This window comes from Hemicordylus capensis, chromosome 6 (genome assembly GCF_027244095.1).
Source record: "Hemicordylus capensis ecotype Gifberg chromosome 6, rHemCap1.1.pri, whole genome shotgun sequence".
NCBI lineage: Eukaryota > Metazoa > Chordata > Lepidosauria > Squamata > Cordylidae > Hemicordylus > Hemicordylus capensis.
In genome coordinates this window covers 160,059,165-160,086,510 of record NC_069662.1, presented here as the reverse complement: position 1 = coordinate 160,086,510, position 27,346 = coordinate 160,059,165, and the positions used below count along the sequence as shown (strand labels likewise).

The window sequence follows — 27,346 nt, the reverse complement described above, 5'->3', positions numbered from 1 at the left end:
GGCTGATATTTGTAATTTAGTTTAATTTTAATATACAAAAAAGATAAATTTGACATAGTTCTTCTCGTTTCCCCCCTCCTATTTGTTGGAGTGGCCCTGCTTCATGCAGGGCAAAATACTACATTCATACTGGTTTATTTGGGCAGCCTGTGCTTAGCTGAAGTAGCAATACCCAAACTTGGCAGATCTAATTTCAAACATGAGACTCATTTCTAAAATACCACAGTAAAAAGGAACAAAGCTCCACTGCAAATTTATGAATTATGATACAATGTTTCAAAACATTTTCATTTCAGAACTGCAGTACAGTAGATGTCTTCTTTAGGCCATCTTACGTGTGTGTGTGTGTGTGTGTGTGCGCGCACACCTCTAAAAGCACACTTTTCAATCCAAAAGGAGTCACAGCAATGAGCTAAACTCTCTGTATACTTGTTTCTTTTTAAGTGGATACCTTAGTATAAGTTTTGTTAACTCAGTAGTACAGGCTATCTCTGGTCTACAATTTTATTTTTATTTTTTCAGCAACAAGAGTGAAATATAACCTACAACATTTACATTTCACATATCTTGGTATACAAACAATACATTGGAATTTGAGCAAAGGACCAATAATCTTTTAATTTATTTCACCATCCGGTAGAGCTTTCTGCATTTAGCAATTTTCTAAACTAGTTACTTAATTATAATCTCTAGAGTTCACTGACAGCTCAGAATGGAAATCTTGCCAAAACAGGTTATTGCAAACTCTTATTTAGAAGTACTTTCTATTTACAGGCTAAGTAACACCGCTTAATAAGACGTACCTAAAACTGAAAGACACGCCTCACTATGCTAGATTAGTTTTAGGGCTTTATTTTAGTTTCCTGGTATAAAGCATACCAAGCTGATAAAATAGACAATGCAAAAAAAAACAAAACAAAAAAACCCCAAGACAAACTATTCTTTTTTTTCCTTTGCATTTTTCCTGAATTTTGTTCTACACTGTGTTGAGTAACTATAAGTATCTAATCATATTAACAATGCAGAAAGCTCTTTCCACAAGAACTGACAAACTGTACTTAAGTCAACTTTACAGTAGAAAATTCACCAAACTTAAGGACATATGTGACAAATATTCACAGGTGAAAGATTGTAGGCCTTCAAGTTCCGATTGTGGGGGGGTCACCCAAATTAAGAGAGAGGTTGAAGAGATGAATGTCACAGCATTGTGAACATGTAGGTCTAGAACTGGAGACCAAGAACCATTTTTAAAAAATCTGCAGCAACTACTTTTGAAGTATCAAACATTGTTAAATAATTTATTGACATTAGGGGAAACATTTTTAAATCCCCCTTCCTGTAACCACTAAAAGCTTAACAAATATTTGACAAACACTGATACTTTCAAAAGGACTTAGGGAAGAAGTATCTATTTCCATCCAACTTTAATCAAAATTATACTTTTGATAGAAAGATTACTCATACTAGTAAAGCTGCAGACCTAATTCTTATGAATCAGTGACCTGAATAAAAGTCAAATGACTAAAGAGATTTTTTCTTTAATCTAGGTGTCCCCCTGACCAAACAAACAAACAAAAACCCAACCAAGATTAGTGAAAATAATGTTATAGTTTTTCATTCCAGAGAAAATAGTAGTGCTCTAATCTGCTGCATATAGGGTAAAGGGGAAGTTCAGTCTGTATTAGAAGGCCCAATGAATATAGTCGTCTGCTCTGTTCACATTGCGCCCCATTGGGCGTCTTGTATGTATAGGGCCATGAGAACCATTGGCACCTATCTGCCATCTAGATGTTCAGTGTAAATTTGACCAGATTACCAGGAAATCTCTCCCAACAAAACACTGAAAACAGTAGAAATTCAAAGATCAAAGAAAGGAAGCACTTTTTTCAGTAACACCCTCTTGCTGTACATACATCCAACACATTGCTATTTGAGAGCTTGACAAAGAAGACCTTTTGGTTTAATCTGGGGGGAAGGACACACACAAACAAAAACAAAAAAATATCAGTCCTAGGGGATCAGTTCCATTTCTCCATATATATATATCTCTATATATCTATATTAACACCCATGTGTAGCATGGCTCCTTGTCTGTGTATGTTACAATCTTGCAGTATGAAGAAGAATCTAGAGAGCAATACTGTTTTAAACATGAGGTTTGAGGTAATTGGTTCTTGAAATACCTGGATCACAGATCTGTATCCAGAAGAAACAACTGGATAATGAAAAATAGTCCCCCCCACCACCCCGCAATGGAAATAAAGTTTAAAACCAAGAACTTACAGCAGTTGCTTTTCATGAAAATAAATGAAGGCACAAATAGCATTAGAATTCAGAAATAATGGATGAAAAAGAGCAGCCTCTCCATAAATATGGAGGTCATTCACACAATCAAAAACTGTTCTACCTGGGTTTGGGAGCTTTGTGTGCTCCTCATTTTCGGTTGTGTGGAAGCAAGGTAGAACACGGTTTTTGATTGTGTGAATGACTTCACGGCCTATTATAATAATAGAAAGGGCTTAATCATTCTTTATAATTAGAAGGCATAGAACTCTTACAAAATCAGATTTTTTTTTAAAAAAAGTTAAGTTTATGAAAAAGGGTTAGGAAGTTTTAGAAAATGCACTGGATTCTTGTTTTTGTATGCTAGGTAAAGCAGTAGTAAAGCACAGAAGCACACAAGGAGCCTTCAAAAAGTCTATTAATATGCTTACAATTTCAGATCATGACACTCTGTGGTTTAACTGGAGCCCTTTGCCGACTGGAAGAGAGAGTTCAACATCATAGGGCTTGCAAGAGGCAAGTTAGCAAGGGCACATGAAGCTCGTGTATGGATTGGTAACAGGTAGAGGGAAACATTGCTTCACCACCTTCCTTCTGCCCTCTTAGCCAGGTGATGATCTGTTGGGGAAGAGAAATGCAGTTGGCCCCATCATAGGAACATAGGAAGCTGCTATATACTGAGGAGCTTCACACAATCAGTGTGAAGCGCCGTTCAGAGTAGTGCAGGGAACCGTCCCTGGGTGGCCGGATCAGCTGCCCACACAACTGCCGGCTCCGTCATGGAACTGGCAGGAGCGGCAGGGATTGGGGGCGCAGTTGGCCCCCAGAAGTTCTAGGATGCCCTGCGCAAGTGCGCGGGGCATTCTGAAGAGACCCACGAGACTGGGAAGCTTGTTTCAGCCTCTCGGCGGGGGTCTCCTCATGTGTTGCTGCAGCGTGGTGCCGCACCGCGGCAGCACACGACCAACAAAACAGGGTTAGCGGAGCGGTAGTTTTTGAGGTTTGCTGCCTAGAGCCTTGCGGCTCTCGTGGCAGCAGACGTCCAGGGGGAATCGCGCTAGGCTCCCTTAGCCTGATTTCCCCTGGTCGTGGGAATAGCTTCACTGAGTCAGACCATTGGTCCGTCTCGCTCAGTATTGTCCACACAGACTGGCAGAGGCTTCTCCAAGGCTGCAGGCAGGAGTATCTCTCAGCCCTATCCTGGAGAAGCTGCCAGGGAGGGAACTTGGGACCTAGATGCTTTTCCCAGAGCGGCTCCATCCCCTGAGGGGAATATCTTACAGTGCTCATACTTCGTCTCCCATTCATATGCAACCAGGGCAGACCCTGCTTAGCTAAGGGGACAAGTCCTGCTTGCTGCCAGAAAACCAGTTCTCCTCCCAACAATGTTCTCCTCACATGCTGTCCCTTCATTACAGACAGGTTTCGGACTACAGCTTCTTAGCAGCTGTGGGCTCCCAAAGTAGTCTAATGTTTATTTATGCATTTAGCATATTTTTATACCACCCACAACCTGTGTCTCTGGGCAGTTTACAGTTAGAAACATTAAACAATTAAAATCATTTAAAGAAACATTAAAATCATTTAAAAATCCAACATTAGCCTATTAAACCTGTAAATCTAATTAAAAGCCTGGGTGAATAAATATGTCTTCAGAGCCTTTTTAAAAATGTTGAACTGTTTATGTGGCTGATTTATCCTTGAATTCTATGTTTACATAAATAATTCTTTGTTCAGGAATCTAACCCTGAATCAACAAATTCATGTATCCATAATCATGAAAATGAGCTCAGGGATATCCTGTTATCAAGAATGTCTGAACGTGGCCCAGTCAGATATAACATTTCCTGATCTCTGAGCCATGGTTAAGAGTTTGGGGACAACTGCTGTGCTCACACGCTCTCCTACTTACTCTTATACATTAATCCCTCCCCTCCCCCCACTCTTTTCACTATGATGTCAACAGGAGAGCTGCTTTTATGGTAGCAAACATGAAGTCCCCCATTGCTAAGCAGGGTCCACCCTAATTGCATTTGAATGGGAGAGTACATGTGAGCACTGTAAGATATGCTTAGGGGTTGGGGCCACTCTGGAAAGAGCATCTGAATGCTTGCATGCAGAAAATTCCAAGTGCCCTCCCTAGCATCTCCAAAATAGGGCTGAGAGACACTCCTGCCTCTAGCCTTGGAGAAGCCGTTGCCAGTCTGTGTAGACAATACTGAGCTAGATGGACAAAGGGTCTGTCTCAGTATAAGGCAGCTTCCGATGTTCCCATGGTGTAGCATTACACCTACACTGATGTTAATGGTAGCCATGGTTAGCTTTAATCAGAAAAACAGCTTTCAGCCCTGGTTTCAAATTCTGCTTTTAAGCTAACCATGGTAAGTTTTAAACTCTGTTAACAGATATTACATCATCCTGTCATTAATACTGAACAGAGAAGGGAAGTTAGAACTTGCTTAAGAGAGAATTGGAGGGGTTGTCCGAGCCCATAGGATACTCCTGACTTCTTACCCATGGTTTAGAGGTTGGGAAAATATTGAGGCGAGTCTCACAATCAGTGAGACTCGCCGATAGCGGGTTATTGAGGAGAGTGGGCTTAGCCTGCTTTCCCTGCAGATGATCAGACAGGAAGCCCTGGGCAGCCGGATTGGCTGCCCACACAACTGCCGGCTCCATCATGGAACTGACAGGGGCTGCGGGGATTGGGGGCAGCACAGCCCCCAGAAGTTCCAGGATGCCCCGTGTGAGTGTGCGGGGTATCCTGGAGAGACCTCCAGGGCTGGGAGGCTTGTTTCAGCCTCCTAGTGGGGGTCTCCTTGTGTGTTGCTGTGATGCAGAGCCGTGCCGCAGTAATACACAATCAAATAGACAGGGTTAGCGGAGCACTCGCTCCACTAACCTCATCTAAGGAGAAGGCTCCTTAAACTGATTACCTGCTTTGAGGACACTGGGCTTGCCTATGAACCTGGTAGTTCTCACGCTCGCCAGAAAGTGGGCTAGGCTCCCTTAGCCCGCTTTTTGGTGATCGTACGAATCGCCTCATTACCTCTGCTCCAATGGGCATTTTAGCTCCAATGTAACTTTTTAGCTCTCTTAAACATCTTATTCCTTCAAAGAAACACACAGGCAAGTTTTCACTCCCTTTTGTTTACTAGGTAAGAATTTAGACTTGGCAGTGTTTCCCATTATCAGAAAATGAAACAGACAGTAAGGTCATTCATACGACCTTCTGCTGGGCTGGAGAATGTGGGAGGGGGAATGGAAGGAGAGCATCTACCTCCTCCACCAGGTGATCCGGCATGGTCCCGGGCTGCCCAGCTCATGCACCCACACAGCCGGCTCTGCCATGAGCCGTGCAGCGTTCTGAAGGCTGGGAAAATGCATCCTGGCCTCCAGATATCCCACAATGCACTGTGCAATGATCCCCCCACCCCTCAAGTCAGGCACTCTAGGAGCCTGCCTCTGTGTATGCTCGGGCTACGTGTAGTTCAAGCCTTCACGTGACTGGAGACCTGGGTAAAAGGGCATGCTCATGCCCTTTAACCAAGGTAAAAGCCCAAGGTAAATTCCCAGGCTACCCAGGGAGGTGCCGCCGGGATCGGCTTCAATCCCGACGCGTCACATGAGCTTCCCTACCCTGGTAGGCCTGCCCAAGGCTGGGTAACAGCCTCAGAAATGTTCTTTGTATTGCCCATCAGGTTTATTTCAGGAAAGCAAAAGGTTGACTTGTGATGCAGACGTATCTGGTTTGCAAATATTAATCAGTACATTTCAGAGAGGGAGAGGCTGGCAGCGGAATCCTATCAAAATATCTCTGTACAGATCATGTTGTCAATGCAGCATAAGTGGTTGCTTTAAATAAAGCTGTCAGTATATTAGGGAACAGAAATGCCATGGACCGGGTCTCACGATCAGCGAGACCTGGTTTCTTTGGGTGAGCGGGGAGGGAGCCCTGGGTGGCTGGATCAGCTGCCCACACAATTGCCGGCTCCATGACGGAGCCGGTAGGGGCTGGGGGGAGCGGGGGCCGCGCGGCCCCCGGAAGCCCCAGTATGCCCTGCACAAGTGCGCAGGGCATACTGGGGAGACCCCCAGAGCAGGGAGGTGGCTTTTCACCTCCCCTCCGGGGGTCTACTCACGAGTAGCTGTGCCGCGGAGCCGCACCGCAGCTACTCACAACCAGATAGCCCGGGTTTGCGGAGCACTCACTCCACAAACCTGGGCTAAGAGGAGGGGTACTTGAGCGGGTTAACCGCTCGAGAACCACCAGGCTTGCAGCTGAGCCCAGTGGTTCTGACGATCAGCAAAAATCGGGCTAACGGAGGCTAGCCTGATTTTTCCTGATCGTCAGAATAGCCCCTATTTGTTGTGGGTTTTATAGATAACTAATGGGTCAGGTCTTATAACTTATCGAAGAATAAACCAAAATCTGTATTTTCTATCAGGAATGCATACGGTGGTGGTGGTGGTGGGGAGTTTTGTTGTAGTAGATTCAAATGGCCTATGCAGCCAAGCCTTTTGCAAGAAGGGATGCATGGCAACCAGTGTTCTCTCTCATTTTTTTCAGCTGTGTGCGGAATGAGTTTTCTTTTGGGCAGCAGTATCAAGGCAGTGTGCGTACGCATGTATATTCAAAGTGGGACCTTGCTGATTAAACCTAAGCGGGATCCAAAATCAACTGAGCGGATTTCAAAAAATGTTTGAGCACGCACATCTGCACACGCCTTAGGGGGAACACGGATGACAACCAATGGCACACACTCACTGCCATCCACAAAGTATGTTTCAAACTGTTGAATCCAGACCAAACAATTCAACTTTCAACTCTTTCCTGTACTGGGCAATTAACTTTCAATCTGGCCAGGCCTTTTGTTATCTTTTTGCTGAGATTCCCCTCCACCCCCTGCAGAAATGTATTAGACTTTATAAAAAATAATTTGTGGTAGAAAAAGAATTTTCACACAATGTAGAATTTTCATTAAAATGTGACTATATAGAGGTAATATAAGTTAAAATGTTATTTCTCCCATTATTGATATAGACCATTTAAAAAATATATATATTCCATATGCAAAACTGACAGATAGTACTGAGCTGCTCCTGTTTACCTTTACAAATGAAATGCCATTAAGACAGGTCTGCAGTGGCATGACATGCATTGCATGAACATGCTCCACATTTATTACAGCTGGTCTGATTTGAATTTCTCACCTTTGCAAATGGGAGAATAGAATATCAGGAAATGCCTACGAGTATACAGCCTATGGGGTATTCATTGCCAATCCAGAGCCCGATCCAGCAGCCTCTACATATGCACAAGACCATTAGGCTGCACCTCTCGTTTTCCAGAGATTGCATGTAGCTGGTCTGATGTACACAGCAGCCCTAGTGTATACGGGGCACTGCTCCTCCCATCGAGTTCACATGAGCACAGCTGTCCCATGCTCTTCAGCATCAGGGAATGCACTTTCCCGACACTGAAAAGAACAGGCTTGCATAAAGCTGTGTGTACACATCATCATAGCTTTTAAAAGGGCCCAGAGATTTCAACCCATACCCATTACTTCTTACAAACACGATACCACTTTCCCATTGAAGCTTGTGTGTGGCAGGGACAACCGACTGAGTCATACTGAAACTGTTCCCACAGGATTAATCCAAGGTATTTTATTGTTTATGTTTACTATAGGCTTACTTTTATGTCTATGCCTAAGCTAAAATCTGATGCAAAAGTTAAAGTGGGTTGGGGAAGGGGGGGATACATGCTTCAGAGAGAGATGTTCTTGACCATGAAGCAGTCTTTTTTACAGTTGCTGCCTTTCCCCCCTTGTACTAGCCCTGCTCCTGTTACCTGTAGACTGACAGGCAGGTGACATTTCCCTGATATAATGTGATGAGGGGAAAAGTAATGTTTTCCCCCTCATGTCAGGTTGTTATAACAAGACAAAGAAGTGAGGCTGGTAAGGTGGGGGGGGGAGGGAGCTAGGGATGTGCACGGAACTGGCAGCGGGGGGCAGCTCAAGGGTGGATATTTTAAGGACTGGGGAGGGTACCCTGAATTCCCCCCACCAGCGCTGCAGTTTAAAAGGGTCCAGTGGGGTGGCAGTATATCTCTCTGCTGCCCTGTTGCCTCCTCAGACCGGAAGTGACCAGAATTACCCAGCGCACATGCGCACATTGCACCCGCACATGAGCAAGCACAACATGCATGCACATGTGCCCAATTTGCGTTGAGTACTTCTGGAGGCAACGGGGTGGCAGAGAGGTATGCTGCCGCCCCGCCAGACCCTTTTAAACTGCAGCACCAGCAGGGGAAACGCGGTGGGGAGGAAGAGCACTCTCCCCAGTCCTTAAAGTTATCCCCCTGCCTTTGAACTGGTTGAACCACTGGTCTTTGGGACCGGATCAGAGGCCCGTAAAAGGGCCTCCAAACAGGTTCGTGCACATCCCTAGGGGAAGCTGGCAGATCCAATATGTCCACTTACAAGGCTTGGATCCAGAGAAGAACAAGCAGAATTCCAGACATGCTTCAGCTTACCCACCTCCTCCTTCCTTCTGCAGCCCCTTACACCTTCAAAAGCCACTCTTGAGGGTCAGAAGAGCATGGGATGTGACATGAAGGTCTGAAGCTGAGTGGGGAGACAGACAAGAACCCAGAGGTCCCCCTCGCACACAGGCAAGTGCTTTCTACTCAAACAAGGGGTTGTCTGGATCCTAGCCACAGTTTTGTTTCAATGGACAAGACTGGATTATAGAATTACTATTTATGTTAATAACAATTGAACACAGGTTTAAAAAAAGGTAACAAGAGAATTAGAACTCAGAAGCCAACTTTTATTCCATTTTCCCCACTAGTAGCAGCTAATTCTACCCATATTTAGTTAACCACCTGTTGATTCTCCAGCATAACCATGAAAACTTTCACTTTTAATGACATTCTGGAGGACTGAGAAAAATGTTACAAATGGCTAGAGCCAACAGCACAGCCCTGTACAGGCATTATGTCTCCAGGTTCAGGGCAAAAGTTAGTGCATCTGGGAGCTCCATGTCCATGCGCCACCCACTTTCCCCGAGTACAGCATTTGTCTGCAGCAGCAAATACCATACTTCAGTAAAGCATGGATACAGAATACACCAGCACAGGAGGTGGAGCTAGCCGCATGCTTATATTCACCTTTTACTGGAGTTCAAAACATCTGGACAGGCCTTCCATGTCTCTGGCATATAAGGCAGGGATCAGAGTCCTCACTGACCTGTATGCCATCTCCTCCCTCACTCCGAATGGTAGCTTGCTTCTTGTACAAACCTATTGTTTGGGGGATTTGCTACATAACCTTGCTATAACATTTTAGAAAGTGTGCTACAAGCTAAATAGAAGTTCTATGCATACATATATAAATAAATAAATACATGCACTGATTGACTCTTTGCCACATTATCACATGAGCAGGACAGTACAACTGCATTGCACTAGCACATTTCAAGATGTTAGAAATACAAAGCCACTTCTGATGTTAATATTTTATACTATTAAAAACACTTAATAGTAATAAAAATAGCTACTTATCAATGAGCTTCAGGAACCCATCAGAATAGCCACATTTTTCAACATCAGCAATATTGTGTGGATACTTCCGAATCTTGAGAATTGATGCTGCAATATTAATGATTCAGAGATTTAAAAGTTAAGGGTGCAGTCCAGCATCATTCACATCATGGAGAATTTTGCTAATGGTTTCCAAAGATGAATGCACCCAAAGTAATTTTAACCCCTGCAGGACTTCCTTGTGCAAAACACGAGCCTATATTCACCTATAAACCTGAATAGAAACACAATGCATACGTGTGAACTGGGAACATGTAGAAGAGTGAATTAGTGCTGTCAACTGTTTAGCAAGTGAAGTATTTTCGAATTACCACAAAGGGGTTGATTTAATGTTGGCAATAGGTATAGATAACCAAATAACACTTTAAACAAAGTAATATTTGAGGATTTGCTTTTATGCATAGCTTCATCTGTGGTGAACTACCTTATTGCTATAATCAAAGAAACCTCTTTAAATTAGGTGTACAGAGCCAGCTGAGGGCCAGGAAGAATGAAAGGTACTACCATGGCTGTGTGAACTCTTAACAGTGATCATCTAGTTGCAATAGCTGCATCAGTATTAAAGTGTTTACCACATCCGTTCATAAACACACCTACCAGACACAAGTTGCTATATGCAACTGAGGTAGCAGATGTGCTAGAAAAAGGGATGTACTTAAAAGATGTCCTAGCATCCAATTTGCAACTGACCATGAAGTTTTACATAAGCAACCATGACAAGACAATCTGTAAGGAGCTGTAAGCAAGCAGGTGCCATCAGAAGATATGAAACAATGGGTTTTGGTCAAAAACTGTGGGGCTATTCACACAATCAACAAAAATCGGGCTGATTTTTGCTGATCGTGATAACCACCAGGCTTGGCTGCAAGCCCGGTGGTTCTAGAGCGGGTAACCCAGTCAAGTACCCCTCCCCTTAGGCGGAGCGAGCGCTCCACAAACCCGGGCTATCTGATCGTGAGTAGCCATGGTGCGGCTCCGTGCCATGGCTACTTCGTGAGTAGATCCCCGGAGGGGAGGCAAAAAGCCACTTCCCGGCTCCAGGGGTCTCCCCAGTATGTCCTGCGCACTCGCTCAGGGCATACTGGAGCTTCCGGGGGCCTCACAGCCCCCAAGTTCCCCAGCCCCTGCCGGCTCCGTCACGGAGCTGGCAATTGTGTGGGCGGCCGATCCGGCCACCCAGGGCTCCCTCCACGCTTGTGTGCGGGGAGAGCGGGCTTAGCCCGCTCTCCCCGCGCACTCGGACAAAACGGGTCTCACTGATCATGAGACCCAGTCCTGTGTGTCCAACAGTTCCCTGCAGCAAAATAAGGTTAATGCAAACAAGAGTGGTTGGGTGTGAGGTTGGGTTCCTCCACACAAAAAGCAAGGATGAGGACATTTTTAGTACGAGTAAAACTTATATGGCACTTCCAATAAATACTTTAAAGCTTCTGAAAGAAATCAGTTTGTTTTTAAAGAAAAGAAAAGCAACTGCTGTAACAAGCTGGTTTTAACGGTAACATAAACAACACTGCAAGGGGGGGGAAAGTATCTGAAACAGCACAGTTATTACAATAATCCTTTTCCACCCTCCATTAAAAAAACCCTAAACTGTTAAACCTCACATTTAAGAAGATATATACTTCAAGGTTTATTCAATTGTTCTGTTTCAACTCATTCTCCCCAAAGCTTAGAATTATTCCTTTTTTACAACCTCAGTCACAAAGATGAAGCTACATATGTTCTATTGCCCCTATTCAAGCAAGCCTGTACAACTTGTGACCCACAAAGCAGGTCCCGGCACACCAGTTGCATGTGGTGGCTGGCCTTCCAAGTGCTCAAAGAGCATGTTGGTTGGCAAATACCTGGCAAGCCACAATTTGTGGCTGGTGGGCTGCATTCAGCTTGGCAAGTCAGAAGCTGGGCAGGTCTGCCTTGGCTTGGCCTGGCTTGGCACAGTAGCTCCAGCCTTTTGAAGAGCAAGCTCAGTATCGGCCCACACTGCTCAAGTCCCCGGCTTGTTCCATGTTTCTTTATCTGTCAGTCGACTTCTACTGCCTCCCTCTATAGAGCCAACCCTAAACCATGTTTGTGATCACCCAAAGGAAGTTCATCCCAGCATGAAGCATAGTGAGAAGAGCAAGGGAGGTCTTTGCTTGAAAAGTTGCATGCATTTTAACTTTAACCTCTAGTGACATTGTCAGCAATGGAACAACTCTCATGTTTATGCAAAACTAAGCTTCAGTGTGCTAGTGGTTAGGAATTATGAACATGGGCCACCGGAAGTACCTGAAAAGGCCGTGGCATTTTATCAACGTCTATTTAGCTGAAGGCATTGGCTCCTATCCTAAATGCATTTAACTGTTTACTTGAAAGAAAATCCCACCGTTTCAATGGAATTTATTTCCAAGTAACTAATGCTTAGGATTGGAATGAACGATCCACACATTAGTTGTGGTTATCCTAAACCTGCTTCAGATGTTCAAAAGAAGGGGCTAGAGCAGAGGTGTGTCTTATTCCTGCGCTCCTGGATCTCATCTGGAGTGGGGGAGATGCAGAATCTCCCAAGGCAGGGAGGGAATACTCATTTTGCAGCAGGCGAAATGCATCTCTCTCCCCTCTGGATAGGACCCTGAAGCCTCGAGAGCGGAACACAAATCACTTGCCCTTTCTCGAGTGCGGTTTCCTTTGATCATTGAATGTTACTCCCTACTGTCTTTACAAAGCGGGGTGGGGAAGACTGATCTCTTTGGGGTGATTTGATTATTTCTTAGAAAACACCCATACAGAGTTTAGGTTGCAATCTACAACTCACCTAATCCAGCTACAGTTAGCAGAACTGTCTTGGCATAAGTGGGTTAGGGATTGCAGCCTGTGTGTTTGTGTGCAGGTGGGAGAATAATCTGTATGCCATTAACTGAGAATCGTTCTATCAATCCAGTGGCTGACTGTGAATCTGAACCAGCTTTTTTTGTAGAATGATGTTGTATTCAAAGGATATGTTGTTTTCATGAAAAAATGATGCACTGATTTATTTTATTTTATTTTCACTAAAAACAGCTTGTGCTCCCACTGCCTCAAAAAACAAGAGAATGGAAACAGCCTTCACAAACAACAGCGAATAATGCCCAGGAACCTTATATAGGCAGTTATTCTAAAACTGTTTGCACATATTTACAATGGTGCTTTAGTTAAAAAAAAAAATATGGTAGCACTTCCTAAAAGATTTTGGAACTTTTTTTCTTTTTCTTTTTTTAAAACTCCCTTGTCATAAAAGTCAACTTACATTAAAATATACATACTACAAGACAACACAACTAACAAAATATATAATAAAACTCATACAAGTAGAAAATTCTGAGGTATTTCTGGTTTGAGGTGGTCTGTGGTCGTGAAGTTTTTCAGAACTTTTTTTTTTTAGTTTAAACCTCGGAAGCCACGTAATGTGTATGTGTGTTCTAATTTTTCTTTAAAAAATCATTGCATGTTTTGCAAGTTAAAAAAATATTTAAATGTTGAATCAGCAGCATTAGGAACATTCACCAACTAGAGCGAGTTTATGGCATAATAGAATTAACGGTATTTTAGAATATGCACCACTGTTAAGACGAAAGAGTTGGGTGACAGAGTTCAGAGAAAGAAGAATCAAGAAAAACTAATGGGAGACTGATGTCCTATGTACTCTCATTTGGGAGTGAGCCCCATTAGGAACAGTGGACCTATATAAACACAGAGAGTGGGCCGTGAAAACATAACTGACTAGCTGAACTCTGCACATCCACACTATAAATATAAACAACTTAGAAACCTGTTTCGAACTGGTTTAAGTGCCATGGCTTCCACTAAAGAACTCTGGGAAATGCAGTTTTATGAAGGCATTTATACATTAATTAGAAACCCCCAGCCCCTCCACAGTTCCTGAAATTCTACAGTAGGCAGCTAAACAGGTGTGAAATTGGTTTAAATTTGACATGTAGACACACCCTAAAGCACACTTCCTTGGAACTGTGTATGCATGTGCATCAGGATCTAAGGATGAAGTCGAGAACTTTTAAAATCAATAGAATTTCACCAGTGACTAATCTTAAACACATTGGCTTGGAAGCAGGTTCTGTTGATTTCCAAGGGACTTAAGGAAGTGTGCTTGTGGCATGCTTCAATTGTTTCTTAGGAACCAAACAATAGAAAGCTTCTAGTTTGCAGCTCTTATTAGCCCATTTCTAATGTAGGTGATTGTGGTCCTTCATATTCTTTTTATATTTATAGAAGAACTGAGCTTTCACGACTCTGTCAGACTGTGGGAAATGTGAGCTCTGCCGTAATGCAGCACTGAGACTTCATTCTCTGAATTAATAATCTTGTTAAGAGGAATTGGGATGCTGTCGGGTTTCAGCTCCTGCTTTAGTTGCTGTAATCTAGGCCTGCATAACTTGTCATCCACCAAACTGAATACAGCCCACTGGCCAAGAACTGTGGTCCAGGTAACCAGCCCTCCTGTTCCTTTTGCAGTCTCAAACAGGCAGCCAAAGGCAAGAAATTTATCCAGCCTCCAGTGGGTGGCATTCAGCTTGAAAGGTTATACAGGCCTGTCTGTAATCTCTTTCTAAATGTATTTAACAAACAACCTTGAAGTTAAAATGCATGCCATGGGTTTAAGGATTTTCTTTTAACATTACCAAAGCCTGAGATATTAAAGAAAGAATTCAGTTCTAACCGTGATTCTCTGTGACCCAACTTTCTCTGTACTCTGCAGCAGTTTTTTAATACTCTGCCTCGAAACTTGCCCTCCCTCTCATTAACTATTTACCTGAGAAGTAGCTCCATAACAGATGTTTCTCCAAATGCTGCAAACGTCCAACGTCTTTCTCCCCTGCCTTGATACTAAACTTTTCCCTTTAAATTCTACCATAAAAGAGTTAACATTCTCTTCTCAGTTTCTCCCCCCACCCCACAATTACAGCAACACCCGTTACACCCGTAAAAGATACATCTGCTTTTTTCTTTTTTTTTTTAAGCTCACTGTCAAAAACAAAAAAGAAAGAAGAAAAGGAAAAGTTGGGGGGGGGGAGTCCTTTTTTGAGGTGTGGTCTTATGCAACAGTGTTGTTTGCAGCATGTCTTGCAGATGGGTAGGTGTTGTTCTTGATATCACAGATACTCTGTGTAAAAAGACAAACCAGGAAAAGAGAAAACCCAGGATCAAAAAGGAAACAAAGTTAGTCCGTTGAGGTTTTGAGGTACCTGCACCGTGTCTGCATTCATTAGTCGGCACCCGAATGAGATGTCCTCTTTTTTTTTCTTTTTTTTTTCTTTTTTAATACAGTAGAGCAATGTGCTGGTAAAATTGATCCAATTAAAAAAATAACAACAATAATAACAACAACAGTAAAAAAGTCAAGATTAAAATAGCAGCTGCATTCATATGTGTGTGTGTGTGTGTGTTGGATTTGTGGTTTGACTTTTTTTTTTTAATAATCCATTGAGTCTGTAAAGAGGAAAAAAAAAAAAGTGAACCAGGATTTAGATACTTGACTCTTTGGGCAGCAAGTCCATGTTGGTGACAGAGGTCACGATGGAAACGAGGCAGTCCGAGGTAGTGCCGTTGACCAATTTGCGTATCTGAGAAATACGTTCCTCCACACAACCTGCTGAGAGGCGTGCCTCTGCATCGTGGTCCCAGCATTCTTCAATGGTGATGCAAAGCTGCGCCAAACCCTGGATACAGAGGGGGAAAGAGAAGAACTTGGTTAGCGAAATGAGACTCCCAGAACTGGGTCGAGTTCAGTATTAGATTTGGGACCCACTTTCCTTCCCTTACCACCACTTCTGTCCTCACTAGGGAGCTCCTTCTACAGCGGAAATAAAGCTGAAACATGTTTATTAAAACTATTTGTTAGCTACCTTTCTGGTGCTCCAATATCAATCTCTTAATATTTGTGGAAGGACACCCTATCACATCCATATACAATAATGCTCACAGTGCTCTGTCCTTTGTCTTAGGAGAGGAAGAGGTATCCTCACTTTTTGGTATGGAGGAGTCTTCAGTCTGAGCCTACCGTCTCAAATGGTAGAGTCCATGCACAGGATTGCTATCTCAGTAAGAACTAGGCCTTTGTGGAACATTTTGCATATACCAATTTACAATCAAATCAACCAAGCAACCCATTAATTTGACTTTCTCTTTCTTTCTTTCTTTCTTTCTTTCTTTCTTTCTTTCTTTCTTTCATGACTAAATGAATAACCAAATCCATCTTATTAACTGAGAGAATCAGAAATGGTGTTAAGAAAACATGAGCAAGAGTTTTAACTCAAAACCACAGAAAATTGATCACAGAAGCCAGATTCCAGTGAGTTACTCCAGGCCTGGCCAAGGGTTTTGGCATGCCTTGTAGGTTTTTTGTTTTTCTTTTATATCTTTGGACTTTCTGTCATGGACGGCTTCTGGAAACTTTCCTCAGATTCAGAAGTAGCTTGCTGTGTGGTGCTGGCATTAGAGCAGGGTCAGCAACCAATGGCATACGTGCCAAAAGTGGCATGCGAAATGATCCAAAGCAGCACTCACACTGCTAGGAAGAGCAGCCACTACTACAATGCCTGCGGCCTGCCTCTGGCTGGCATGTTACTCCTTGCTGCAGCAGGAAGCAGCCACACAGGACTGGTGGCAGGGTGCAGTCTGGCTGTGCCAGCTGGCTGGTTCTCTCTGGAGCCAGCAAATGGACACACACGTGCAAGTGAGAGCTAGCCAGCTGGCACAGCCAGAGAGACTGCCGCTGCCGAACCTGAATGTCTGCTGCCCGCTAGAGCAAGCAGCAACACGACAGCCAGAGGGAGGCAGCAGGTATCCTAGCGGCTAGTCTTCCTCTCACACCCACTCTCCTCTGTCTGGCAGCTAACATCTGTGCTTTGTCTGCTCCCGACATGGAGGGGACAAAGCACAAAGATCTTCCAGAAGGATAGAGAAACAGACCAGCCAGTGATGCTTCATGGTGGCTGGAGAACAGTGCTGAATGCTGCCAGGAAGAAGAGAGGCAGCAATCAGTGTGAGGCTTCCAGCCCAGAGGTGAGTCTGGTGGCTGGAGGTGTGGCCAGTAATACAGGAGCTAGCAAGGTGGGTGTGAGTGGCACCCCCGTCAAGCCACCTCTGAAGTGACACCCCTGACACACCGCTTCTGAAAGGTTGCTGACCCCTGCATTCGAGGAAGACAAGTCCAAAGCCCCCTTTGGTAAAAGGAACTAGTTACAGCAGGCTTTTGGATTCCAGCCCTGGGTAGTCCAAGTAAGACAAGAGATTCTTCTCCTTCTTTTAAACCCAAACAGAGAAACTAGGATGTCCACAGCATCTATGAATCGCCCTGCCCTCATCCTTTCATTGCAGTCCCAATGGCTGCTCAGCAGTGTTCCCTCTAACAGGGATTCCCAGGTGTTGTTGACTACAACTCCCAGAATCCCCAGCTGCAATAGCTTTTGCTTGGGGGTTATGGGAGTTGTAGTCAACAACATCTGCAAATCCCTGTTAGAGGGAACACTGCTGCTCAGAACCGCTGCAAATTAAGGCATTACACCAAACAGAAACACATTTAATCTGGAGCTTTGTTTATGCCTCAAGATAGTGCCTTTCTGCAAAACTGCTGAATAATTTTACTTATGTAATTGATTTGAAGGGAGCATCCATTTCTGCTGCACTGCACGTCTGAGCCAAAGTGAGAGAGAAGGGATTGTAAAAGTAAGAACAAGAAAGTGCATACAGGATGTTTAAGCCAGTGATCCTTGAATGCCGGGCGCATCTTCTTGTGAACCACCACCTCCTGTAGGTCTTCAAGTGATGGATGCTGACCTATCTCTTCTTCAAAAGGCAGCATGTACTCATCCACTGGACCTGAGTTTGCATGGGGAGGAGAACATTACTACGTACCCAAATTCCTTGGAATAGACCAATCATTCTGATATAGCTTGATCTGCACCTCAGCAGCCACACAAAAAGGTGGCAGATTGCATGTTTTATTCACACATAATCACTGTTTTTTAAGAAAGCCATTTATAACTGATCCCCATCTCTGATACCCGCCTCCTAGTTCTGGTTGTTTTTAAACAACTTGTGAAAACATACCTGTTTTATCAGGCTTTTAGTTTATGATGTTTTAAAGTTTTAAAAAGTTTATTTATGGTAATTTAAATGGATTTTTACATGATTTTTAGGTTTTAGTTGTTTGGTCAAATTGTAAACTGTCCTGAGATTTTATATAGGGTGATATAAAAATATGGTAGCCAAATCAAACAAACAAACTGGTGCTGCTTATCTATCTAACAATTGCATAGGTACCTTCCGTCAATCTCAGATCCCTATGTTACCAGAGAGCCCAAATCTTACCTTTTAAATTCATGGATCACATTCTGAACACTCCAACATGGTCATTACCAGAAACCATTACATGTTTGTCTTATTTTCAATTTCAGTTTTTTATTAACTTTCAAAAGGCCTCATCACATGTGCTTCCTGTTCCTATTTACCAGGGTCAGTCCTGGTACCTGCACCTATTAAACCACGGTGCCTGTTTTTTACTTTTGGGGTTGACTTGTAAAAATTGTATTAACTATTGTCATTCTTCAGGATTTAGCTTCCTCCTGAGGGCCTGGAGTAGTCAAATGTCTCAGTAGGGAAAGGATGCATCTTGTGCCTGGTGCATACGCACGTAAATACAAAACCACCATACAGTGCAGCTATACAGCCCACTGTTTTGCACACTGCAGCTTCTGAGGTATATTCTGAATTGCTGATAACTAATTACAGACCATTAAGTTTTTCAAGTATACCTTCAACAAAAACCCTCTCTCAGCTTTTAAATCAACAAAAGACCAGACTTTAAAAAACTAAACGAATACGGCATGCAGAAGAGAGTCTTCTGCAAAGTGTAAATACGGCATATAGTCAAGCAGTGTGTAACAGTGTGGCGTGGGGCGAGGAGTGATCAGGAAGTGATCCTGGGCAGCATGAGAACTGAAGTGTACAAGCACGTAACTATTTCCATCTGTGAAAAAATGGAGGAGGTGCCGTCACTAATATGGCAGGGAAAGGGAGGAAGAACTTCTGGATTGCCTCTCTGGATGTCAGTGCTAATCTGGATGTCAGGTTGTAAAAATAACAATTATTTATCTCCTCCAGGCTCTAGTAGTCCTGATTTTTTAACAGCAAGAAGTGCAAAATTTGTCCTTCTATGATCTCTACAACTTTGGCTGCCAAGAAGAGGGAAATTGTGTTCCTCATTGTAAGAGAAGTGCATAACTCTTTGCAAGCAGCATTCTCCAAATATCTGATGATCCAAATAGATGGGGCTCCTCCCAGTTAACTCATGACTTACCATCGGCTGCTCTGCACCTGGAGACTAACTCCCACAAGACGAGCCCCATGGCATACATGTCTATTCTTAGGAAGGCGTCTCTCTGGAAGTTTATTGCCCCCTCTAACACCTCAGGAGCCATGTATCTTCTGGTTCCCACCTAAGGCAGAAAGAGCAATCTGTCATTGAAACTAAAAGACAGCAAATAAAGAACCAACATCTTTTTTTTTAAGGATAAAGTTGAAGGGTGTTTTTTCCCCCTCTCCTAATGACAAACTTTGTTGCAAAAAACAAACAAACCCCCAAAAGGAGTATCCAAGCCAGAAGCAAAGTAATAGTTTGGGATTTCTTTACATCCGAATGTTTTTGCAGTCACGAGTTTGTGAGGCTAAAGACAATCTTCCGTGTTCAGTGCTGCAGGGAATCCAAGGACGGAATCCACCTGGCTGCTGGGACAGCTTCTTTCATCAGTAGCTCAAGCCAAGAGAAGTGAAGTGATGAACCAGACTCAGGTGGGAGAACTAGAGGAGGAGAGGGGTATGGTGTGTGGCTAAGGGTATTAAATAGCATGCGGAGGGCGGGGCAGGGGGAGCTAGAGAAAAAGAAGAGAATTCCAGATGTGGGGAACAATTCAGTCACTGATGATAGTGCTGGAAAGGAACTCTCTTTGTGCAAGGTGGTGATCCTGGATGAGTGCTGTTAAAGGACATGAGAGCATTGTTTTGATGGCCAATCTGCCTAAAGTTTAGTGTCAGTGAAAAACCCGGCTTTCCCAGCAAGTCTTTAATTAGTTACATAAGAAGCTGCCTTATACGGAGACAGACCCTTGGTTCATCTAGCTCTGTACTGTCTACACTGACTGGCAGGGGCTCTCCAAATTTTCAGGCAAGAGTCTTTCCCAGACCTATCTGGAGATGCTGCCAGGACTTGAGCCTGGGACCTTCTGCATGCAAACAGGTGCTCTGCCACTGAGCTATGTTTTTATTTGCTGGCTCTCATGTTTTTTAGTTTGTTTGGTGGAGGCTGGGGTTACTACTTTTCAGTTTGTTAATATTGTTTTATTGTGTGTGTTTTAATTGTTATATGCTGCCTTGAACTGTCTTTGATGGAAAGGCAGGGATATAAGTTCTCCCAAACAACCAACCCATAGGTTTTACAGGTATAAGATCACAGGATCAGTTTCTGGCATCTCCTGGTAGATGGAACTCTGTCTGAAACTCTAAAGAGTTACTGCCTGCCAGTGTACACAATACTGAGCTAGATGGGTCAATAGCCTGATTCAAAGTGATCCCTGTATTATGGCATGCCAGATGCTTGGCACCCTGCTATTTGGCAGCAAAGCCAAGCCCCATGAATTGTACATGGCCCATGGGCTACATTCGGCTTGGTGGATCACAAGCTGTGCGGGCCTGGAGGAGACTAATCTGCATTAGTGATTATGAGGATGGAAACAAGGATGGTCGTCACTCTGGATTGCTTTCCAGGTGAGCTCTGAAGAATCAGGTCAAGCAGGTCTTGCTAGACTGTACGATTGCAGACTAAAAGTGGGGCACACGGTGAAGCAATTCACATGTGCAGGCAAAGCAGGCTAAGGAAGCCCAGCCTGGCTTTGCCTGCCCGTGTGCACCTCGGCAGGAAACCTGCTTCGGAGCCACCCTCCTAACCCCGTTTTCCTGATTGTCTGGCAGCCCTGGTGCAAGCAGCTCTCAGTCAGCTTCAGGGAGGCAGGGTCCCTATAATGCACTGTGCACTTACCTGGTGCATTATGGGAGTTCCGGGAGTGGGTGTCGCCTCCCGGCACCCCAACCCTACACGCTGCTAGCAGTAGCCAGCAATCATCTAGGCGGGTGATCCACCCACACAAGAAGGAGCCCTTGATCGTCGGCGGGGAGGTAAGCTTTTGAAGGCTTCTTCCCCACTAGCCCTCTTGCCCTTTCCTCACTGGTCATGAGGAAGGGCTCAGTGTCTGTGATGTAGGCACACAGTGCAGTTCAGCTGCTAAAGCTAAGCATGTCTACCCATGTAACCGGAATGGTTGGGCGAGTGCCTGGAAACCATAAAGAAGCTACTCTGCGTTCTCCAGAGGAACAGCAGGGCAGCAGAGAGAGAATTAATTAAAACTACTTCCATAAACCAACACTTCCAGCATGTAGAAAAACAACAGGGAGAAATGTTTCTCGCATGGGAGTACCCACGCTCAAAATTCCTTCACCCACAAGGCTAATGATCTCACTGCTTTGCTACTTTTCGACCGGCAGGAAGCTTTTTCACACAGGGAAGCATTCAAAAATGTAAGCCACTGCCAGCAGGGGATGCAGTCCTTTCTATCACCTCCAGACTCTATCACCTCATTCTACACGTGTGGGTCTGGCCAGAGCAACACCACACGATTCTGCTGATCACGTAGTGTGGGCCAGTTCAGATGATCCTTTTAAATGCGCATTCAGTATATATGAAGACTGAATGAACAGACCAATGTGGGTAAAGAGTACTCTTCCAATCACATGTTTAGAATGCTACTCTACTTTCCTTTCAGATGCAGGCTCATCACTCTCCATTCTCTATAGTTCCCAGGTTTCCTTTGTTGTATTTCCTGTTCAAACAAAGGACCTTCCAAAAGCTATACGTTCATAAAATGATAGAGTCATGCACAGTGATCAGCTGTTGAGATGCATTTCTATCCCAAGGCAGAACTGGGCACTTTGGCACCTTTGTCTTCTATGGAGACATGTTGACCTGTGTTGTATTCTATCTAGTAATATTTTATTTTGTGTTGTTGAGATGTTTGTCCCATTGAGGATCCTATTGAGAAGGGGGGGGGGATTCAGGAAGGGAAAGGGAGGGAAAGGAGGATAAAATGGAGCTGTTTCTGAATGAACCTTTAGTTAATTAATAAGGAGGCTATTCTCATGATGGATGAAAAATGGGCTAAAGAAGCCAAGCCCAGTTTTCATCCATTGTGAGAAACCACCGGGCTCGTAGGATAGCCTACTGAAGAAGCCCTCCCCTTAACCCAGGTTAGCAGAGTGAGCACTCCGCTAACTCGGGTTATCTGGTTGTGTGCCGGAGCGGCTCCGAGCCACAGCAACACACAAGGAGACCCCTGCTGGGAGGCTGAAACAAGCCTCCCCATCCTGGGGGTCTCTCCAGGATGCCCCGCGCACTTGTGCAGGGCATCCTGAGGCTGCCGGGTGGCCCTGATCCCCACAGCCCATGCCAGCTTCGTGATGGAGCCGGCAATTGTGCGGGTGGCTGATCCGGCTGCCCAGGGCTTCCTGCTTGCTCATGTGCGGGGAGTGCAGGCTCAGTCCGCTCTCCCCACTTAACCCACCTCGGCTCTCCACACTGCTCATGTGGAGAGCCTCAAGATTTCCTTGTGTGTATATGAGGGAAGCAGCAATAAAAAAACCCGCCTGCTAGCTTGAATTACACAGATCAAACGTGCAATTTTTGGAGATCTCAGGGCGTCCCCCAGGCCCCTTGCCTTATTTCCACCACTGACAGCCTCTTCACATTACTCTCTTTTCTAGGATCAGACAAAACTGTGAGGTCAGGAGTGAAGGGACAAAACTGAGAGACTTCAAGAAGCGAGACCCAAAGCTGTGGGAGAGCTACAGGGGAGCTAGACCACCAGGCAGGTCCCTTAGGGCATGGAGGGCATGCATCTCTAGTCTTCCCTTCCCCAACTTCCAGCACACCACTTACAGCCTCCTTAAAGCCCCCAATTTTTCTCTCCTAGGAACTGACAGAGTGTTTTGACGAGGAAGATCCTAGTCAGGTTAGGGGTGAAGGATTGAAACAGAGAGGCCACAAGAGGGGTGTGTGTGTGTCTGTGTGTTTGTGTAGCCCGCTTTCCATGGACCTTGGGAACCACCGGGCTTGCAGGCAAGCCTGGTTTTCCCAAAGCGGGTAACCTGCTTAAATACCCCTCCTCTTAGCCCAGGTTAGTGGAGCGAGTACTCCGCTAACCCAGGTTTTCCGATCATGTATTGCCACGGCGCGGCAACACACGAGGGTAACCCTATCAGGAGGCTGCAAGCAGCCTCCCGGGCTCAGGGGACTCTCCCAATCCCGGAGGCCGGATCAGGGCTGCAGCCTTGATAGTCTGCAGGGAGAGCGGGCTAAGCCCGCCCTCCCCGCAAACCTCCTTTTGGTGAGTCTCAATGATTGTGAGACTCACCTCTATGGTTAAGCGGGGAGAACACCACATTGCAATTCGGACATTCATCTCATCACATGATAGTGACTACTCCAGATTCTAAATCCTACATTATATCTAGTATTTAAATCCAGGGTAGAGAATGTGTGGTTTTCCATTTGGATGATCATTTGTACACGAGTAAAGGAATCTAAATGTGTTTTGAAAGTATCATCCGAACTGGCTCTGTGGCTCTGAGAATAAAAGGATGTGATCATATGTACAGGGAACATGACACATCTTGTCCTTGTAAGTAAAGGTAACAACAGTGTGTAAGCATTTCAGGGGTATCTCTTTTCACCAATAGTAAGTGTTTTGGCCATTGGCCGTAAATAAAGTATCTATCTATCTATCACCAATAGTAAGGTTTCCTACCTATCGCTATCACACAAGGAAATATTTTCTCCATGTGTTCTTACATGCTCTGAGAGAGATTGCCAAGTTAAGTGGTATAAGCCAACTCTTTTGCTAAGCAACATATGTTACCTGTCCATGGGTATCTCCTGGGGGTTTTCCAGGTTCAAATCGCACAGCCAATCCAAAGTCAGCTAGCACGGCTGTCAAGTCATTCTTCAGCAATACATTTTTGCTCTTGAAATCCCTGTAACCAGACAGGAAAAAAGTTTAAACAGCCTGGGGTTACAATAACCTTTTCTTGGGTAGGTCTTAGACCTGTGGGTGGTGCTTAATGGTGGTAGGTTGTGATGTTTTGGCAAGTGTGGAGAGCCATAAAGGGTTTTGCAGGGAGAGTGGGTCAAGCCTGCTCTCCCTGCACACCAACATCTGCTTAGCTCGCGCGGGGCATCCTGGAACTTCCAGGGGCCGCACGGCCCCCAATCCCCGCAGCCCCTGCTGGCTCCGTTACAGAGCCGGTAGTTGTGTGGGTGGTCGATCCGGCCACCAGCTACAAGCAGCTGCTCATCTGCTCAGCCCGCTCTCCCTGCAGAACCCCCTCAGGCGCTTCACATGTGTTGTGTGAAGTGCCCCTGTATGTCTTTTGGTAAGGGAGATCTGTCCTTGTGTCATAACAAAAAAACATAAACACCCTACAGTTTTGTAGCATAAAGAAAGACAAACAAACAACAGTGAAAACCATCTGTTTAATAAACTGTATTCTATTTTTTTTAACACCAGACTGAGTGAATTTCTGTCAACCACCCTACCTACGCTTACGCTAAACTACGCAAACCAATTTCATTGTGCTAAATACAGAGGTTTGAAGGCAATTAAGGTGGCAGCAAGTATAAAGTCTAATTAAAATCTTCAGGAACATTATAAATAATAAACAATGCATAATGCATCATGGTGGTGCAAAATGGTGATGGGTTACTTTCTTGGGGTGAGGGGAGGGACTGCAAGTTTTTCTTGCTGTGGGAAAGTGTTGAGGGGTGTGAGGAGAAACATTAAAGTCCTCAAACAGCAGAGCATGCTCTGGAGGTAAAGAAGTTTAGCCCAAGAGACTATCTGGAGACATTAGGTTGAGTTCAAAAAAAGATTTATTAAGAAACTAAAACATCACATACTGAGAGAAACATAGAACAGCACACCCAAACAGGCATTGACCTTTATCAACAACAACAACAACTGAACTTTTCTCATTCTTAACTGACCAAGAGAGACCAATTAACATAATTCCTTATGCCTCTAGTGGTCAGAAAAGGTTACTGCAGTAGTAATTGCAATGCTTTAGAATCTCACTCCTTCTCATTGAGCACCAATTAAAAACACTCATCATCTCTCACAATGCTAGGAAATGATCTCTTGGCAACGGCTTTGTGAGTACATCCACTAACATCTTCTCCATTGAACAGTATTTCAACTCTACAAGACCCTTTTCTTGTACATCACATACATAATGGTATTTTGTGTCAATATGTTTTGTTTTGGATTTTGCCTTGGATTTGAAAGCAAAATACAACTTTTATTTTCCACAATCAATTCAGCTGGCTTTGGTTCATCAGCAAGTCTTTTATTTTTTGTTTCTTATTAAGAAGACTAGTATTTTTAAGCCCGTTATTATAACGGGCACTAGCTTTCTCTGCCGTCTTCAAGTGTTCTTAATCCTTTTTTTTTTTTTAACCTTTCTATCTCTCTGTCTCATTCTGTTTTTTTTCCCCTCCACCTGTCCCTCGCGGCAATCGGGCAAAAAAAAAAGCATAATTTGCAAAGTGGAAGTGTGGAGCACGCGAAAAGAGCTCCTCTCTGTGGTATGCTGCTGCCCATACTGTTGTAATGGACGTGAAGGACGCAATAGGTGTCCTTCGCGTCCATAGCGGCAGTTTGGGCAGAGGCTTAGCACAGGGAGGACCTCTGTTTGTGAGCTCCTCACTTCTTCTTTGCAGGTTTTTTTTTTTTTTTGCCCAATTGCCGTGGGCTGGAGTGGGTAAGGTGGGTTTGGGCAGCTGGTTGGGTGGGTGGGCGATAGGCGGGGGCGGCGCCCTTCTCATGGGCGATTTTGGCCCTTAATCTTTTTGGGGGGGAGCGGGGAAGGTGATTTTGGGCAGCTGGGAGGGTGGGTGAGCAGGCGGGGGCTGTCGCGGTGGGGTGCATTTGTGCTGTCCTGGACGGCGCAGCCAGGCCTCATTGGTGGCTTCGCCACCACCTCGCCCGGCTTTCCCGTCCCCCGTCTCGGTCTTCCCCCGCCATTGCCCCCGGCGTATTCGGGGCGGCCGCTTCTGGGCGCCTTGGCCTTGTCTCGGCTGCGCCGCAGCTCATGGCCGAGGCATTGGCTTTGCCGCCGCCTCGGCCAGTTTCCCCCGCCGCTGCATACCCGGCTTTTTTGGGACGGCCGCTTCTGGCTGTTCAAGATGGCCGCCGGGTGCTGGCGGTCGTGTCTCCCTTGCTCTGTTTGGCCAGGGAGGCACGAACACACGCCTTGGTGTCCGTCCACGGACGGACACCAAAGCTTTTATTAGAGAGGATAACTTCCATCTTGTTCTCTTTCTATTTGTACTCCTATCTATCTATACATTTAATTCTCTTAGCCGGCATGTGTGCCAAGGATTTGGTGGCGGAACTCTTGCAAGAGTTCCTGGCATTGGGTGATAGTTCAAGGCAAAAATAAATAAATGGTGGAGGATGGTGGTGGCGGGCTGCAAAACGGCCTGAGGAGGTGGCCTCAGCTGACCACTGGGAGGTGGAGGCGGGACGACCTGGTCCTGGGTAAGGGGGAGGAGGCGGCAGCAGCAGCGGCAAAGCCTGGCCTGGCCACTAGGGGGCAGGAGGTGGCGGCGGGATGGCAGGCCAGGCCATCCTGGGTAAGGGGAGACGGCGGCAGCAAAGCCTGGCCTGGCCTCCAGGGGCGGGAGGCAGCAGCTGGCTGGCTGACGAGACAAGAAAGTGGCGGGGAAGCAGCAGAGAGACTGGAAAGGGGGTGAGTGGGAAAGAGAGAGTGGGGCAGGAGGGAGGGGGGAAGAGCCAGCCCCAAAGAGCGTACAGATGCTCTGTGTGGGTCAGCTAGTTGTCTTGTATTCCAAGATAACAGAAAATGTTCCCCAGTTGCTTCACTTCTATTTCTTTGTTTAAATGCTTTACAATCCCATCACTATCTTCTCTGTTTTGACAACAAACAATCAAATCATCAACATATAAGTCAATCTATTGTTTCTGCACTTTGAATATAGATGAGTCAGCTTTTCCTTGGATAAAAACTGGTTTAGCTTTTATTCCAGGCTCTTGCTGCTTGCTTTAAATGCTCTTTTGGAGCTTACACACAAGTCCCTCCTTACCAGGTTCCTCAAACTCTGGCAGTTACTCAATGTAAATGTCCTCCTTAATATCATCATGTAAAAATGCAGTTTTGACATCTAAATAGTCTACACACAGTTTCCTCACTGCTGCAGTGCAAAAGAGCATTCTTATAGAAGAGTGTTTTACTACTGGGGCAAAGGTTGCATCATAGCCCTCACCATATTTCTAAGAAAATAAGACCAGGCTAAAATCA

At 44.9% G+C, this 27,346-nt stretch overlaps 1 protein-coding gene across 3 annotated transcripts in view; it reads right to left on the bottom strand.

Moving 5' to 3' along the window:
• Positions 1-3: 3 nt before the first annotated feature.
• The window catches only part of ACVR2B (activin A receptor type 2B), a 159,212-nt gene continuing 131,869 nt past the window's right edge, over positions 4-27,346 (bottom strand). For 2 of the 3 annotated variants that reach the window (XM_053260031.1, XM_053260032.1), the window contains exons 8-11: positions 23,890-24,004; positions 19,227-19,365; positions 17,616-17,746; positions 12,896-15,585 (exon numbers count right to left, since the gene is read on the bottom strand). In XM_053260031.1, coding sequence (XP_053116006.1) covers positions 15,391-15,585; positions 17,616-17,746; positions 19,227-19,365; positions 23,890-24,004 — 580 coding nt within the window. In that variant the 3' untranslated portion in view covers positions 12,896-15,390. Of the gene's footprint in view, positions 2,902-9,849; positions 9,941-12,895; positions 15,586-17,615; positions 17,747-19,226; positions 19,366-23,889; positions 24,005-27,346 lie in introns of those variants that run through there. The other variant, XR_008309578.1, reaches the window with a different exon arrangement.